Source organism: Syngnathus typhle, linkage group LG3 (assembly GCF_033458585.1).
Source record: "Syngnathus typhle isolate RoL2023-S1 ecotype Sweden linkage group LG3, RoL_Styp_1.0, whole genome shotgun sequence".
Lineage (NCBI taxonomy): Eukaryota > Metazoa > Chordata > Actinopteri > Syngnathiformes > Syngnathidae > Syngnathus > Syngnathus typhle.
Genome location: NC_083740.1, coordinates 15,715,970 through 15,732,201, shown reverse-complemented (window position 1 = coordinate 15,732,201; position 16,232 = coordinate 15,715,970). Strand labels below are relative to the sequence as shown.

General features: G+C 42.3%; 1 protein-coding gene across 1 annotated transcript in view; it reads left to right on the top strand.

Moving 5' to 3' along the window:
* LOC133151131 (palmitoyltransferase ZDHHC5-A-like) overlaps nucleotides 1-15,264 on the top strand; it is a 58,385-nt gene extending 43,121 nt beyond the window's left edge. The window contains exons 3-5 of the mRNA XM_061273897.1: nucleotides 10,326-10,435; nucleotides 13,856-14,524; nucleotides 15,223-15,264. Of these exons, the coding sequence (XP_061129881.1) occupies nucleotides 10,326-10,435; nucleotides 13,856-14,524; nucleotides 15,223-15,264 (821 nt within the window). The remainder of the gene's footprint in view (nucleotides 1-10,325; nucleotides 10,436-13,855; nucleotides 14,525-15,222) is intronic.
* The last annotated feature ends 968 nt before the right edge of the window (nucleotides 15,265-16,232 follow it).

Sequence of the window (16,232 nt, the reverse complement as noted above, 5' to 3'; positions counted from 1 at the left end):
GGTCCTCAGAGGGTTTCGGCTCCTCATGGACCTTCTGGGATGGTTTCATGAGGTCTTTTTGGAGTCTGGTTGGTTTCAGGTGCGCTGTCTTTTTCCTGAGAGATCTTTTGATGTCTTTCTCCTCTTCAAGTTCTTCATGTGGCACAGGGTTGCCATCAAGGGCTCTTTCAGAGAAGTCTCCTTCAAGTGCTTTGATAACGTCCGAAGGGGTGACGTCCTTTACTGTTGTCCTATTGACATAGTGGACCTTGTTCTGAAGCTTTAGAGAGGGCTTAAGCTCTGGGATGACCTTCTTGACAATAATACGATGACTAATACCAATCGCATCTCCATAGTTCAGGCAGGGATTGGTTTGTCCCACTATACTCCAACCAAGATCAGTGCGCTGAGCGTATGGCTCACCTTCCTTGCCTGACACAATCTCTCTTGGAAGAAGAGCTTGTGAGCAGTTGTATCCGATCAACAATCCTACCTCGCAATCTTGCAAAGGTGCGATTTCTGGTTGAAGGTGTTCTAAATGTGGCCAAGCTTTAGCTGTCTCATTAGTTGGAATGTGAGCTTTGTTGGCTGGAATGAATTCTCGTGTGTATGTAGGAGGTAAAGTGATTCCTTTGCTTGAGTTAAGACCACGAACTTTAAGATCTTGCAGTCTGTTAGACTGAACAACTGTAGTCTGGGAAGACATGGTAGACAGTTCTACTTTAACCGGTTCTTGGTTTGTATCTAGCAACTTTGCAACTTCACTGAGAACAAAGGTTGTATCGCTTTGCGAATCCAGTAAGGCATATACAAGAACTTCTTTGTGTTTTGTAGAAGATGAAAGCCACACAGGAATGATTGCAGCAGTCAGTGTGTTATTTTCTTGACTCGCTACTCGGTTAGTTGTAGCCATGGCTGTAACTTGTTCTTGAGCTCGGTCGCTTTGACTTGATCTTTCGTTACTTGGATTTGGCTTAGCTAGTGGTTGCTTTTGTTCTTCTTTGTCCTTAACTCTATCTTCATGAAGACAGGTAGGATGCTCTTTACTGCACCTTTCACAAATATTGCGGTTGGTACAGCTCTTTGAAAGATGGCCTGGTTTGAGACAACCAAAACATAGCCTTTCCGACTTAATGAAGCTGATTCTGTCTGACACAGCCTTTTCAAGAAAACTTCTGCATTTGTGTAAACTGTGCTTGGGTTTCTTGCAGAACACACATACCAGTTGTGTTTTTTCTTGTGAAGTCGTCATCAGTGTTTTAACTCCAATTTCTTTCTGTTTGGTAAATTTCAGTTTGTCTGATTTGTTAAACTCACATTGTTTTAGTGACTGTAAAGATGTAACAGGATTACAAGCAATCTTGGCTTCTCTCGTTAAAAACTCAACAAACTGGCTGAAAGTGGGAAACTGATTTGTTTGTTCTTCAATTTCAACAACCTTGCGGTTCCAACTAGCAGCAAGCCAGTCTGGAAGTTTGGAAAGAATCTTTCGGTTCTCATTGCAGTCATTCAAGATCTCTAATGACTTAATGTGAGCTGTTGCAGCTTCACAACTGCGCAAGAAATCTGCAAAGTCCCTTAGTTCGAAACTGTCCCTTGAGGTCATTTTGGGCCATGCATGCAGTTTGTCTCTAAAAGCTTTTGCTATTGTGAATGGATTTCCATATCTTTCATCCAGAATCTTCCATGCAGCAGCATGTGCGGATTCAGTTCCAAGCAGGAAGTATCCTTCAACCGCTCTCTTAGCCGGTCCACTCACATATCTTCGAAGGTAGAATATTTTCTCCTTGTTAGGGATATTCTTTTGGTCTATCAGTGTTTGAAATGACAGTTTCCAGTCACTGTAACTTAAGGGATCCCCAGAAAACACAGTAGGTTCCGGAACAGGGATACGACTAGCACTTAGTGCACTTGCTAGCACTTTAACTAAATCTGATGTACCATCACCTTTAGGAGTGCCTGCAGCTTGGGGTGAGACTTGTTCAAGCAGAGATGGAAAGCCTACATGTTCAACGTCTCTAATTTCTGTATTAATCTTTGTTACATCGACCCTTTGCACTTCTGCTACACTCATTTGGTCATAAACCTGCATCCTTGCTTGTGCTGCCTTGAGATCTTTGACCTTTTCCAGGTGCTGTACCTTTCTTTTCTTTTCATCAAGTGTTCTCTGCAGAGCTGCATACTCTTCTTCTTGTTGAGCCTTAAACTTTGCTTCATCTGCTTCTCTCTGCATTCTTAGTCTAATTTCTTCAGCCTCTCTTTCTAAGCGCTTTTGTCTAATTAGTGTTTCTTGTTCCACTGCTCTTTTCCTGACTTCAACTTCTAGTCTTTCTATCTCTTGCTGTTCCATTTGTTGTTCTTCTAATATTTTTAGAACAGCTTGACTCGCTGCTGCTTCTGCTGCAGCTTCTTGATGTTTTACAGAGGATCTATGTGAATGCTCAGATGAGTTCTTAGTTATGTTGAAGGAGCTTGACTTACTGCTCCCTACTGAAAGAGGGAGCCTGCTTCCGGCCAATCTTGTTCCTCTCTTCCTTCCAATCGGCAAGTTGCTTTATTCACAAGGAAACCTGAGATCTCCACACACAGATCTGCTCTGCGACGTGTCTCTTGATCCGGTGGGGTGAGCTTGCGTAACTCATCATAAACTTTTGTGACATCTGCACAAAGACCTCTAACATCACCAGTTATATCTTCAAGAATGTCTTTATTTGAGGGTCCTGGTTGAGAGAGGGGTACTTTGGATGCCTTTGCATGTGTTCTCCACTTTTCGTAGTTGTAGTTAAATCTTTGCTGGAGTCCTTTAATCTTCTCATCCTGCATTTCTCTTCCCTTTTCTGTGAGTGTTTTCACTCTCTGACTTCTTCTAAGTTGTACTGATTCTTGCTGCTCACTAGGATCAGTACCTTGGGCAGGGGTCCCCAAACTTTTTCCTGTGAGGGCCACATAACCTTTCCCTTCTCTGATGGCGGGCCGGTGTCAGTTTGTAACAGAAAAAGTGTGACGATCGTAGGGGAGCTTAAAAAATTTATTGTTTTCCAGAAAGCCACACATAACCAAATAACGGCTATTTAATAACCCTTTCCAGGTTCTTTACAGAAAAAAAAGTCAGGAAACAAATAATAACACTATTAATGAAATAAATAATAACTAAATAACCCTCTCTGAGTTCTTCACAGAAAAAACAGGAAATAAATAATAACTAAATAACTCTCTCTGGGTTCTTCATAGAAAAAAAAACCATGGAACATTAACTTTATGTTGTGCCATGCACAATCTTAACAGATAAAAGTTCAGCTCAGTTGTCAGAGCAGAACCTCTCTGACACATATGAGCAGTCTCTTAAAGTTCTTGTGTTCCTTCCTTATAATCCTTTTGTAGGTTCCAGTAGGCTTGTAGACACCGCTGTCTTGTTTGTTAAAGTTTGATAGTGCGTCATAGTCTGGAGTAAAATTTGTTGTGGCAATTCTTAGGCGAGATCCGAGGTGTTGGTCCGTTTACCTCGATCTTTGACGGGTAGATGTTGACGTTCATGTGGCTGAACGTCACGTCGCGTACGTCGAGCCAAATTGGCCACTCTCTTTTAAACGCTCGGCACTGTGTTCACCCTGCTTTACTTGGGCGACATTTTAACGGAAGGATTCCAGGGGAAGGTTTGTGGGTGGCTTTAGCGCAAAACTGCATCTGAAAGCTCAGCGCGCAAATTACAAGAATGCTGTCGTCACAGCCCACGCTCTAAATTCGGGACTGATACAAATAGAGCGCGAGTGCGCCATGTCCGTACACGCACTTGTGAGTGTGCACCGAGCTTTCTGACACGGCTTCCGGTAGTAAATGCGCAGGCGAGCGCTTCCCCATCTACTGGGGAAACGCAGTCATTGCAGGCAAAATGAGCAAAAAAAAAAAGTTTAATAATACAATTTGTTCAGGGTTGGCGGGCCGGATTAAACGGTCCCGCGGGCCGTATCCGGCCCGCGGGCCGTAGTTTGGTGACCCCTGACCTTGGGTTTCTTCAGACTGACTTTGGGGTTCTGTACTAATTAATGGTGTATTTGGATCAGTCATTTTAACGTCTGTCACTTGTCACTAAACAGGAAAAATGTTTATGTAAACTAAAAGTCACCCCTAGACAGTCGGCATTTGAAATATAAAGGCAGAATAAAATAAAAATGTAATACTGAATCTTTATACAGTAATGTGAAAGTAACTTAACTCTTTCAACTTAAATATACCAAAAACGTATTCAAATAAGAGTTATTCACATTTAGACTGTTCACATGAAACACATTTCTCATTCTTGGCACAAATAGGCCAGTGTAAAACAAATGTAGCCTACTGATGCTTAAACTTAAGTGCTTTAGACCTTACAATGTGGCTTAATAAACAAAAATTAGGAATAGCAAAACGTTACTTTAAATCACAGTTTGATTAATCAACCTTAAACTTGCGTTTTGTTTTCCTTTTTTCAGACAAACTCTTAACTTATGAATGTCCGCATTTCTTATGGCCTTATCTTAAAGTGTTGGTCTTCAAATCCCGCTTTGGTCTCGTGCGCGCGCCCGCTCCGTGCACGTGCCGATCACGCTGTGGCAAGACTGCTGCTCATCTGATCATGCCGCCTCGCCTCCACTCGCGCAGATCAGTCGAGTTTTCACTGTAACTCCTCCAGGTACCAACAGACACAAGTGGCTTTCTCAACTGATGGATTTATTGAATCCAGCTTGTTCAGACTCATAAACACACCGTGAAAACTAAAAGCACAAAACAAACAACAATTAGCTTAAAGAAAGACATTTAACACATAAAACGATTCTGACAAATACAACATACAAACAATACCTCGTTGGCTGAGTACCGAGAGAGGAATTAGTTTCAGTCGTCTTCTTCTTCTTCTTATTGTTTCTTATCTTTCTTTACAAGTTAGCTTTGTGACCACGCTTCAGTCACGCATCTTTCGATCTCTCGAGAGATCGCTTCTTCTGAGGAAATTAACCTCTACTTCTTCTTACAAAGCTCACTTACACTATAGCGCCCCCTGGTGGCACTCAACGGTAATAATAATGAAAATACACAGAAAATGAAAAGAAACGAAATATAGCAGTAACAGTGCGCATGCGCAGTCATACTGCCGCCGTATGACGTCCGGTCCGCGATGGAGATTAAAAAACAAACAATATTTGACAATAACACACCATCAAGGATTGCACCATCGCATCAAACGATGTGTCGTCAATTATGAATTTTACTGACTAAGTGTGTTGGGCAGGATGGCTGAATGCGATGCGCGATTGACAACAAACAAGAAGAAAGGTGATTTCAAGTTTTATTTCGAGGGAGATTTGTCATGTCTCGTCCCCAGTTTTGCTATGTGTCTAGGTTGCCATAGTTTCTGTTCGCGTCGCCCCTCCCTTCCTGTGTCACCTCAATCAATGTAACGTGTTTTGTATTTAAGTCCTGTCTGCCCCTCGCTCACCGTCGGATCATTGCATGTGTTACTGTCATGATGTCTGTTTGGTTTCTGTTCCTGTCTTTGGTAATGTCACCCTGTCTTTTTGTTCCACGTCTTTGTCGGTCAGTCCTGTTGTTGGTTTTGTTGTACCATGATTTTCTTAAGAATAAATAAATAAATAAATAAATAATTAAAAAAAAATTGTACCCATGTATAATGCGCACCCCAGATTTTAGGACAATAAATTAGTTAAATTTCACGCATTATACACGGAAAAAAACGGTAAATGACATTCTGAAAGTTTAACCTAGTCAGGACATGGCACTTGGTATTGATGCACTTGTAGGCCAAAAGATGTCAAGTATCAGGAACAAAAACAAGTCCAGACTAACGCCTTTAAAATGCTGCCTTAGATACCATTTGCATTGAAAAAATACAGCTCTGTGAAGATGAATCCTTACTGTGGTGATTAAAAAAATGTGCAATTCAATGTTAGTCAGCAACTTTACTACAAAAATGTATGGTGGAATTCTACTGTTCATGCAACTCCATGAATGTTCAGTATATATTGTATGTGCTTGTGTGGTTCAAGTATGAAGTTTACCACATTTACAGGACATGTGAATACTTTCTTCTTTACACATTTAATAGCACTCTCCTTAGTTTGTAAGGTGTCGGCAGGTATTACATTTGAATGTTATATGCACATGTGTATATGATTTAAAAATTCCTTTCTTTATAAATCCCGTTTAATCTTAGAGTGCATTAGTGTTAATGTTTTATGTTATGTTAATGTAATGCTTTTAATGTTTTGTAAAAGGAATGTTCATTAAATTTCAACATTTTCCTAATGTTCTTGTGCTTCTTTACACCCAAAGAAAAAGGAAAGACATGATATTTTGATTATTTATAGCAGAGTATGGTATAATTTTAATGGTCTGGCCAAATTGACATCTACCGACGCCGTATGTGGCCCACAATGTGAAATGAGTTTGACACCCCTGACCTAGAAGCTAAGACCCGATAATAGTCAATGGTCTTTTAAGAGCGGAAAGAGAAAAAAAACAAGCAGTACACTAATTCATAATTATATATATAATTATTATTATATTATCATACCATTTTTTTCCGTGTATAGTGCGCCCCCATGTATAATACGCACCCTAAAAATGGCATGCTGATGCTGGAAAAAAGCTTGTACCCATGTATAATACGCACCCAATTTTTATGATTTTTTTTAATTTATTTATTTATTTATTTATTTAAGTCCCAATGATCGTCACACACGCAGGGAGTCAATGGGTCCCATTTTTATAGTCTTTGGTATGGTCTTAACTAGGCTGGATGTAATTTTTTTTGTTGGCGTTGATTTCTCCGACTGCCCGTAAACGCACCACCGCGCTCCGTGCGCGCATGTGAAAAAGGCGTGCGGACGTGAAAAAGGCGGCTCTGTATGGGAGAGACGTTGAAGAGGAATAAAAACACCCTTGGAAACCAAAACTTGCCCCTCGTCCGTCGTGACTCGGAGCCGCAACAAATGTTTCGGATTTGTGTAGGGTACATTGTGACAGACATCAAACGAGCAGGTGATCGAGCAAGCGTCTGATACGAGAGCATTGCGGTCGTATGGAGCGTGTTTGAAGTGAACAGCAGAGAAGAAAGGAACAAGGCAAAGTGTTGTGAAATAAAATATTACCTGTAATACGGATTTAGGTAGAGAACTGAACTCTCGCTCTTTATATAGCTGACGTGTCTTGCGCATCCGTTCTGCGCATCTGTAATGGCGGCCTCCGTATGATATCCGGTTTGCGTGTGTGCGCGTGTGCGCGCGTGTGCCCGTGTGCGCGTGTGTGCGAGAGCGAGAGAGAGCCAGAGAGAGAGCGCGAGAGAGAACGCTCAACCGTAGCGCGCCGCCGACCGCCCAACTGCACCGCGCTGGTCGCATTATTGTGACAGAGCCGAGACGAAAGGAACAAGGCAAAGTGTTGTGAAATAAAATATTACCTGTAGTACGCATTTTGTTATTTGCTGTTTGAAACTGCTAATTAAACTGTGAATTGAAACTAATAGGAAGAAAACAACTCTCGCTCTTTATATAGCTGACGTGTCTTGCGCATCCGTTCTGCGCATCTGTAATGGCGGCCTCCGTATGACGTCCGGTCCGCGATGGAGATTAAAAAACACAATATTTGACAATAACACACCATCAAGGATTGCACCATCGCATCAAACGATGTGTCGTCAATTATGAATTTTACTATAAGTGTGTTGGGCAGGATGGCTGAATGCGATGCGCGATAGACAACAAACAAGAAGAAAGGTGATTTCAAGTTTTATTTCGAGGGAGATTTGTCATGTCTCGTCCCCAGTTTTGCTATGTGTCTAGGTTGCCATAGTTTCTGTTCGCGTCGCCCCTCTCTTCCTGTGTCACCTCAATCGATGTAACGTGTTTTGTATTTAAGTCCTGTCTGCCCCTCGCTCACCGTCGAATCATTGCATGTGTTACTGTCATGATGTCTGGTTTCTGTTCCTGTCTTTGTTAATGTCACCCTGTCTTTTTGTTCCACGACTTTGTCGGTCAGTCCTGTTGTTGGTTTTGTTGTACCATGACTTTCATTAAAAAAAAAAAAAAAAAAAAAAAAAAAAAAAAAATTTTTTTTGTACCCATGTATAATGCGCACCCCAGATTTTAGGACAATAAATTAGTTAAATTTTGCGCACTATACACGGAAAAAAACGGTAATAATTCACATGATAACAGACCGTGGAGGGAGACCTTGAACTTCAACATTCAAAACAAATGAATAAAAAATTAACAGAGGGATGTTGATGTTTGAGCATATACTGATAAACAGCACACTACAAAGCCACAGTGGCATTCAGTGGCAGGTGTTGAATACTGGAATAACAAACGAAGTAATCAAGAATCAAGTAATCAAGCAAATCTGAAGCCCCTCAAAAAACAGAGTTCATTGCTACAACAATACAAGTGTCAACATGAAACGTCATTAAGATGAAATGTACTGTGAGTTATTGTTACTAGGGGTGTAAATCGCGGGTTTTGTCACGATACGATATAATATCGATATAAAGAACTACGATACGATATTTGCCGATATCTTAAAGCCTGCTGCGATTCATTCACGATATATCGCGATATAGTGCTCTACGATCGATTTTTTTTTTTTTAATAAAAAATATAGAACAATATCCTGATTTATAACAATTCATACGCAAAATCAACAAGGTACTGCAAACTCTTTATTTAGGAAATTACATGAGTATTGTAGTATACAAATTGCTTACTTTAACACTGAACTTTGATGTCGTGTTTTTTCTTTAAATGTGCGGCGAGATTTGTGCTCCCTGAATATTTGATCACCGCATGGCAGGATTTACAAACTGTCTTGTCCGTTGAGCCATCTTTTCTTTGGAATCCAAAGTGCTTCCAAACGAATGACTTGAAGCCTAAAGGGGAGCAAATTTCCTCGTCTTTTTGGACACTAGCCATAGCACCAGCCCAGGAGCCGCGTACTAGTTGTCGCCTCCCCTTTCACGTGCGTGCTCTGCTCACAACACAACAACGCCGGGCGCACTGCTCCCGGAAAGAGGAAGCAAGCAACAATGAACTGGATTTCAAAATAAAGTCGCGTCTAATGTCCGAGGTCAAACACGGCGATATAAATCGATGTTTACCTTTAGCATCGATGCCAATAAATCGTAGAGCATTATATCGATTAATCGATATGTATCGATGTATCGTTACACCCCTAATTGTTACTGTAATCTGTTTGTATTATGTCTACACTCACTGGCAGGCGCCGTGCTATTGATAGAAGAACACATATGGGATATAGAGTCACAGGCCTGTGAGCGCACTAAAATCTGGTCTGTGAGCGCAGAATAGACACTAGCCCAGCTTAAAAAACAACAATGGATCTCCTAGGCTGGACCTGCAACACAATGGATCAGACTATCTCCATATGACACACAGGAACTGGCGAGCTGCCATGCTCCCATGGTACCTCCCTCGCGGGCTACACAATAGACAGGTGCCGCAAATGGCGTGTCTTGTGTCTTGGCGTCAGAAGATATGGCTTTCATCTTTCTTGGATGGCTCTCTTTTAACCTCACAGTGCTACAAGTGTTCCGAAAGCTGAAAAAAATAGGGTCTGGCTTCCTTGGTGACGAAGGACTTCCAGCCTTGATGAAAAAGCTAAAGGCTGACAATAGAGACCAAAGAAATGAAAATCATGCTTCTTCGAGAGATGTCTGAATTTAAAAAGAAAACAACAAGAACAAGAAACAACAAGAAAACAACAACAACATGAGGCCAGCATGGAAGATAATGGCTGTGATCAATCAGGGCTGTAACCGTTTTGTGTTGACTAGTGCCCCGGTGTGCTCGCAGGCTGCGGCTCCATATCTACCCAAAAAGAAAAGCCCAAAATGACAACCGCAAATCCTTCAAGAACAATCAAGACTCGAAAAAAATATTAAAAACTCGAAACTCCCTAAATCACATCACAAGTTCACCAAAATGTTGCTTTTTTTTCTTAGATTTATTCTTCCTTGGTTATGAGTATGTTAGGTATTACTCTGGATATGTGTGAATTGTATTTGATTAAACACTGCCTGTAGATAGTTACTATGATGAAGAAACAAGCACAGCTATCCTTGGCCACCCCTAATGAGGTGTTGTGTCACACTGGACAATCCACTAAAATATTTTTGGCTATGCCCCTGAGGATGATATGAATACCATCTCCCTCGTTAAAGCAAATCTGACCTGTTGTCCTAATACTAAAAAAATGCAATTTTTATCTAAAACATTTTGATTTTTCTTGACTCCATTGTAATTTTTAACAACCAGTGTTTTTCTTCAATGTCTCTGCAGATTACGATCTACTTAACAAAACACCTCCTACTCCAACCATGTATAAATACAGACCTTCTTGCAGTCCTGGAAAGAACCACATTCCACTTACCAATGCTTATGCAAGCCAGGTAATGGACACATACACTCCTGTTGGAATTTGTACCCCCCTGTTACTCTGCTTGGGAAGTAGGGAAACCTGTTCATATTTGCCACAAGAGCTGACAACGCCCCCAAGAAGACACACAAAAAGTCGTTCGATGGCTAGGGCTCATCATTTTACAATGGGAGGGAGGGGACTTATTCTAACGGGTTGACATTCTAACAGGGCTCTGTTAGAACCCATACCCGCCTCTAACTTTGCTCAGTAGGTGGGTAACCTGTTCATATTTGCCACACTAGCTGAAAACACTCCCAGGAAGAAACAGAAGGTCAGTTGATGCATAGGGCTTACCGTTTTGAGATGGCAGGGGTGGACTAATTATAAAAAGGGTCCGGGTAGAATTTTTACCCCCGTTATTTTGCTTGGGAAGGGTGAAACCTGTTCATAGCTGACACAGACATATACATAAAAGGTCAGTTGATGTCCAGGGCTCATCGTTTTAAAATGAGAGGGGGGGACTTATTGTAACGGGGCTGCTGTTAAGAATCTGTATCCCCCCACCCCACTTATATCTTAGATTTAGATTAAACTAAGTAAGATGAATTGTTCATGTCATTGTATATTCAATTGAAATTCAATTCAATTTAGTTCATTAGACTTACATTTTCCCTGAAATCTATGTATGGGGTACCACCTCTGCCACCTATCCGAAGGGGAATTGCATTACTGACATCATTTTTAATACAGTCCTATCACAATTACCGATGTTGACTTGCTTTACCGTCCCTTTAAGTTATAATAAGACAAGCATCAGAAAGAGACAGGAAACCAAGAACACAACCAGAGCCAGATTTTCTTCTTGTGCAAGAATGGAAAATGAAGCTGTTCCAAGGTCTTTCAAAGTTCCACTTCCCCTGTGCTGCCTTTTATTGGATTCAACCTTTAAGCTAGCTCAGTGCGCTAGTGGTAGAGTGTCCGCCCTGAGACTGGAAGGTTGTGGGTTCAAGCCCCGGCCGGGTCATACCAAAGACTATAAAAATGGGACCCATTGCCTCCCTGCTTGGCACTCAGCATTAAAGGTTGGAATTGGGGCGTTAGATCACCAAATGATTCCCGAGTGCAGCACCGCTGCAGCTCACTGCTCCCCTCTCCCCCAGGGGATGGATCAAAATCACACGGGGATGGGTTAAATGCAGAGGACAAATTTCACCACACCCAGATGTGTGTGTGATGATCATTGGGACTTTAACTTTAGCTTAATTTAAGAGTCTCACAATACCGGAAATGGAGATGTTCGTGTGTGCATGTCTTGACTATGTATGTGTTTGGGGGTGCGTGCGTGTGGCAATACTGATGGGCAACAATGTTATCTTTCTTTAAGAAGTTACACAAAGTGTGTCTTGGGACTAAGGATAAATTGATACTGCACTGGGTATTATTATTATTCATTTTATGTGATGCACTTTTAACTGGTTGCACTGTACAGTGTACTGTGTGTTCTGGTGCACAACACATTCATTACACTTATATCTTCAATATAGTACTGTTATCCTCTCTTTTATTCATTCTTTCATATACCCGCTCTGGGGTATGGATACTGCTGGAAACTAGGAATTTTCCCCTTGGGAAGGTATCTGTCTATCTATCTTTTCTGATAACATTTGCACAATAATTCCAACAGCATTCTCCTATCCTCCCTATATGAAAAAAATAAGAGGGTCCTGAGATTGCAACTCTGAGAGGTCAGGTCCAGCCAGTCCAGGTAGTCCGCTTATTATCAGTTTGTACACTAACCACCTCCTCTGCCTCCATTGAAAGGTCCCCAGCAGGTAATTGAAGGTGGGATAATGCATCTTCATTTACATTTTCAGAACCTGGATGGTTCTTAAGGGTTAGGTCAAACAAGGCTAGTTCAGAGGCCCATCTATGTTGTGCGGCACCGAGTTTTGTGGTTTCGAAATGGCTTAACAGATTCTTAGCTGTCAATACTGTACATATATTACCAAGTAAATACTCAAAATTTTCCAATAACTGCCCATTTAAGTGCAACCAGCTCCAACTTCATGGAGTTGTAGTTAGCCATACTGGTTTCAAACTCCTACTTAAAAGAGCAATGGGTCTCAATTTAAACCCGTGCTCTTGTAATATAGTAGCTTGCGTCTATTTCCAAAACAAATTGCCTCTGGAAATCTGCATAGGCAAGGATAGTGGTTGTTATCAGAGTTTATTTAAGCCTTAGAAAACTTCACACTCTGCATCACAGGAGTCTGCTAAAAGCTTCCTTGGAGTTTTCCCTTACTACCTGAGGGAAAACGTTTTGCTACCAAACAATCCAAAGGGCAAGCCATATTAGAAAACCCAGTGATAAACCGTTGATAGTTGGAAAGAAAGCCCCAGAATGATCTAAGATCTACCATCTTATCAGGTTGTTTACAATCCTGTACCACTGCCACCTGGATCCGTAAAAACGCCGTCTGCCAAAACGTGAACCAAGTACTTTACACGTCTCTGAAAAGTTACATTTGGAGAGCTTTATCTTTAATCCCTAGGTTCCCAGGCAGTATAGAATCGCCTCCAATCTGTCCAAATAGTGCTGCAGCAAGCAAGACATAACAAATTATTGAGATACATATAGAGCAGCGGTGGCCAACCCGCATGCGGCTCTTTTACGTTCATATCAACATTTGTGTTTATTTTTCGTGTGTATTTGCTTCGCTTGAGTTCAATATGGTATTTTGGTCAAACGTTCATTGTTGAAAATGTGGTCTTTGGTCTGTCGTTTTAGTACTGTAGGAGTCAATTTGTCATTATCATGTTGGTGCGTGACATAATAATGTCACACAATAAATTTGGCTGAGCAGAGGTGTGTGTGTGTGTGTTTGTGTGTGTGTGTGTGGGGGGGGGGGGGGGGGGGTTCATGTGTGCTCATGTGTATGATGAAAAATGAATGAAAAATGTGGCTTTTAGTCTCTTACTGGTTGGCCACCCCTGATATAGAGTGATAGCGACAGTCTCCAAACAGATTCTCCATGAACCGCTCAAATGTGCCTCGCGCATTACATAACCCAAAAGTCATACAGTAGAAATATAAATGGAAATAGACCAAAAGGTACCGCTTTGCTCAGTCTTTTTCTGCCATTTCTACTTGGCTGTAGCCATTGGCCATACGTATCTAATGTTGGTGGGTGTTTTGGGGTTGATTGAGTGGGACGATAAGTGGGGTGGGTGGGATAATGAGTGGGGATAGATGGATGGATGGATGGATGGATGGATGGATGGATGGATGGATGGATGGATGGATGGATGGATGGATGGATGGATGGACGGACGGACGGACAGACGTCCAACGTTTTTAAATGAACAACCAAATGTCATTACATTATATAAAACTGACATACAAATGACTTCTTCTTCACCATCCTGTTCTTTCTCTTCTTTTGTCTTTCAGTTAAGTCGAGGAAAGAGGGATGTTATCAGTAGGGATTCCTCCTCAACCTCATCCCTCATTCAATCCATCCATCAACCTGGTTTTTGCTCACAACCTAGCTTGGACCAGAGTGACACCTCTGACAGAGGGGGGGGAGTACCTGGAGAGGAGAGAAAAGAGAGTGGAGAAAGCCGAATCTCTGACTATTCTCGACGCTCCTACCCCTTATTTTCCGACTCTGTCGTCCTGTCAGGAGTTGCTTCACAATCCTCTGGTTCCATGCAAACCTTAGCATGTAGTGCCCAGGTCTCTGAAACAACCACTACCTCAAGCAGCTTCAAAAGCTTAGCTAATCAGAGTCCTCCACCTCCCCACCGAGCTCATAACGGAAATCTGTCATGGGACAGCTTAATGGCTGCAAAAGATGGTTTTGACAAAGGGGCGCCATCAAGATTGAACATTTCTGAGGTTTCATCCAGAAGACCCTGCTCTCCAGCGGAAGGTGGCTACATCTCCTCCTTTCATTCTTCAAAACTGAGAGATGCTGAAATGCATTGCCAGTCTCCCAAGCATCATAACCCCCTACCGCATCGGTCAGCCACTTCCACATGCTCCTCTCCTCCAGAGAGAGAGCATCTGTTGGTGGAACCACAGCAAAGCAATCACCCATTGCCTTTCTGCCAATCTTTTGTGCCACCTCCTTCCGCTGCTCAACATCCACCACACCATCACCACCAACGTCGTTCCCATCATCATCGTCACAATCATCATCATTCTCACCATCATCACCACCATTCATCAAGCGCCCACCCTTCTCGTTTCATTGCTCCTCACCTGCCCCAACATTCCTACCCACACCGAGCATACTCCAGTGATATCCCTTTGGGTTTGACATCATCTTCTAAAAAACACCCTTCCCACTCCCCACACCCCCCACCTCTTGGAAAATCACTGTCCTACTCAAGTGCCGCTGCTGCTGAAATGCAGTACAAGCTAATTCGAAAGGCCTCCTCAGAAGCTGGAGCAAATGGAGAAGTCATAGCCGGAGGAATGGTGGGAGGAATACAAGCACCAAAGTAAGTAGAAAGATTATATAATATCACCACTTCTGAAATCCAAACACTGATTAACTGCTGCCCTCTTTCTTCTCTACCCAACAGATTTCCTGTGAGTTGCTTTCTTTCAAAATTATATTTGCTTGTGTGAGGTTTGCCTAAGTGTTATCTGTAAAAACAGTAACCAATCCTTTGACAATTAATTATTTTACACCAGTGACTCTTCCATCATCAATGGCATATATCCATAAATTTATCATATTGTGTAACTTTTACCCTGGTGTCATGGAGGTCATAAGTGGTGTAAAACTTTGACACTCTCTTTATGCTCAGCGTCTGGGGTTCTGTCTGGGTTTCCACGCCCTGCAGCCGTGATTCAAAGCAGTGAGCGGAAGTACGTCATTACACCGCACATTATATTGTGTCGATTGTAGCTGATGTGCCTACCTACAAATGTTCCACTGGGTCCTAATCCCCTTCCCATTACACTAGCCTCTGTTTTGAATGGTCACCAGACCTAAACACCCACATGGGTGTTTGCTTCTTGACCACCCACAGGACAACATTAACTGGTTTACTGACCTCAGGAGACGATACATATGCTGTCCAGCGGCGGTTCTTTGGGACCACCTTTGAGTCACACACAGATCAGTGGCGGCAGTCTCACTCGCGCTTATGCCTGGACTGTTCTGGTGGTTATGATTGACTGTGGGCAGTGAAATACTTATCTGTTCAGGGCCATGCGCATTAACAGTCAATGCTTGGGGTTCAGGGGTAAGAAGGGAGGGAGCCCTGACTCGTTGTGGCCCTGTTTCATGAATGATGACAGCTTCGGTGTCGCTTTGGTCAGATGATTCTGGGTGCATTAGTTGGGGGTGGTCATGTTGCAGTGTCACTCGCGCAGTGTCACTCACTCTTATGCCTGGACCGTTCTGGTACTTATGATCAACTGTGGGCATTGAAATATTATCTGCTCATGGCCATAAGCTTTAACAGTCAATGCTTAGGGTTTAGGGGTAAGAGGGGAGGGAGCCCTGACTCGTTGTGGGCCTGTTTCAAGAATGATGATAGCTTTCGTGTCACTTTGGTCAGATAATTCTGGGCGCATTAGTATTGTATTGTATTGTATTATTAAACTTTTTTTTTGTGATTTTCCCTGGAATGACTGCATTTCCCCAGTAGATGGGGAAACGCCCGCCCGCGCATTTACTCACGGAAGCCGTGTCAGAAAGCTCAGTGCACACTCACAAGTACTCAGTAGTACAGACCCGGCGCTCTATTCCTATCAGCGCAGAATTCCGAGTGTGGGCTGTGACGTCAGCATTCTCGTAATTCACGCGCTG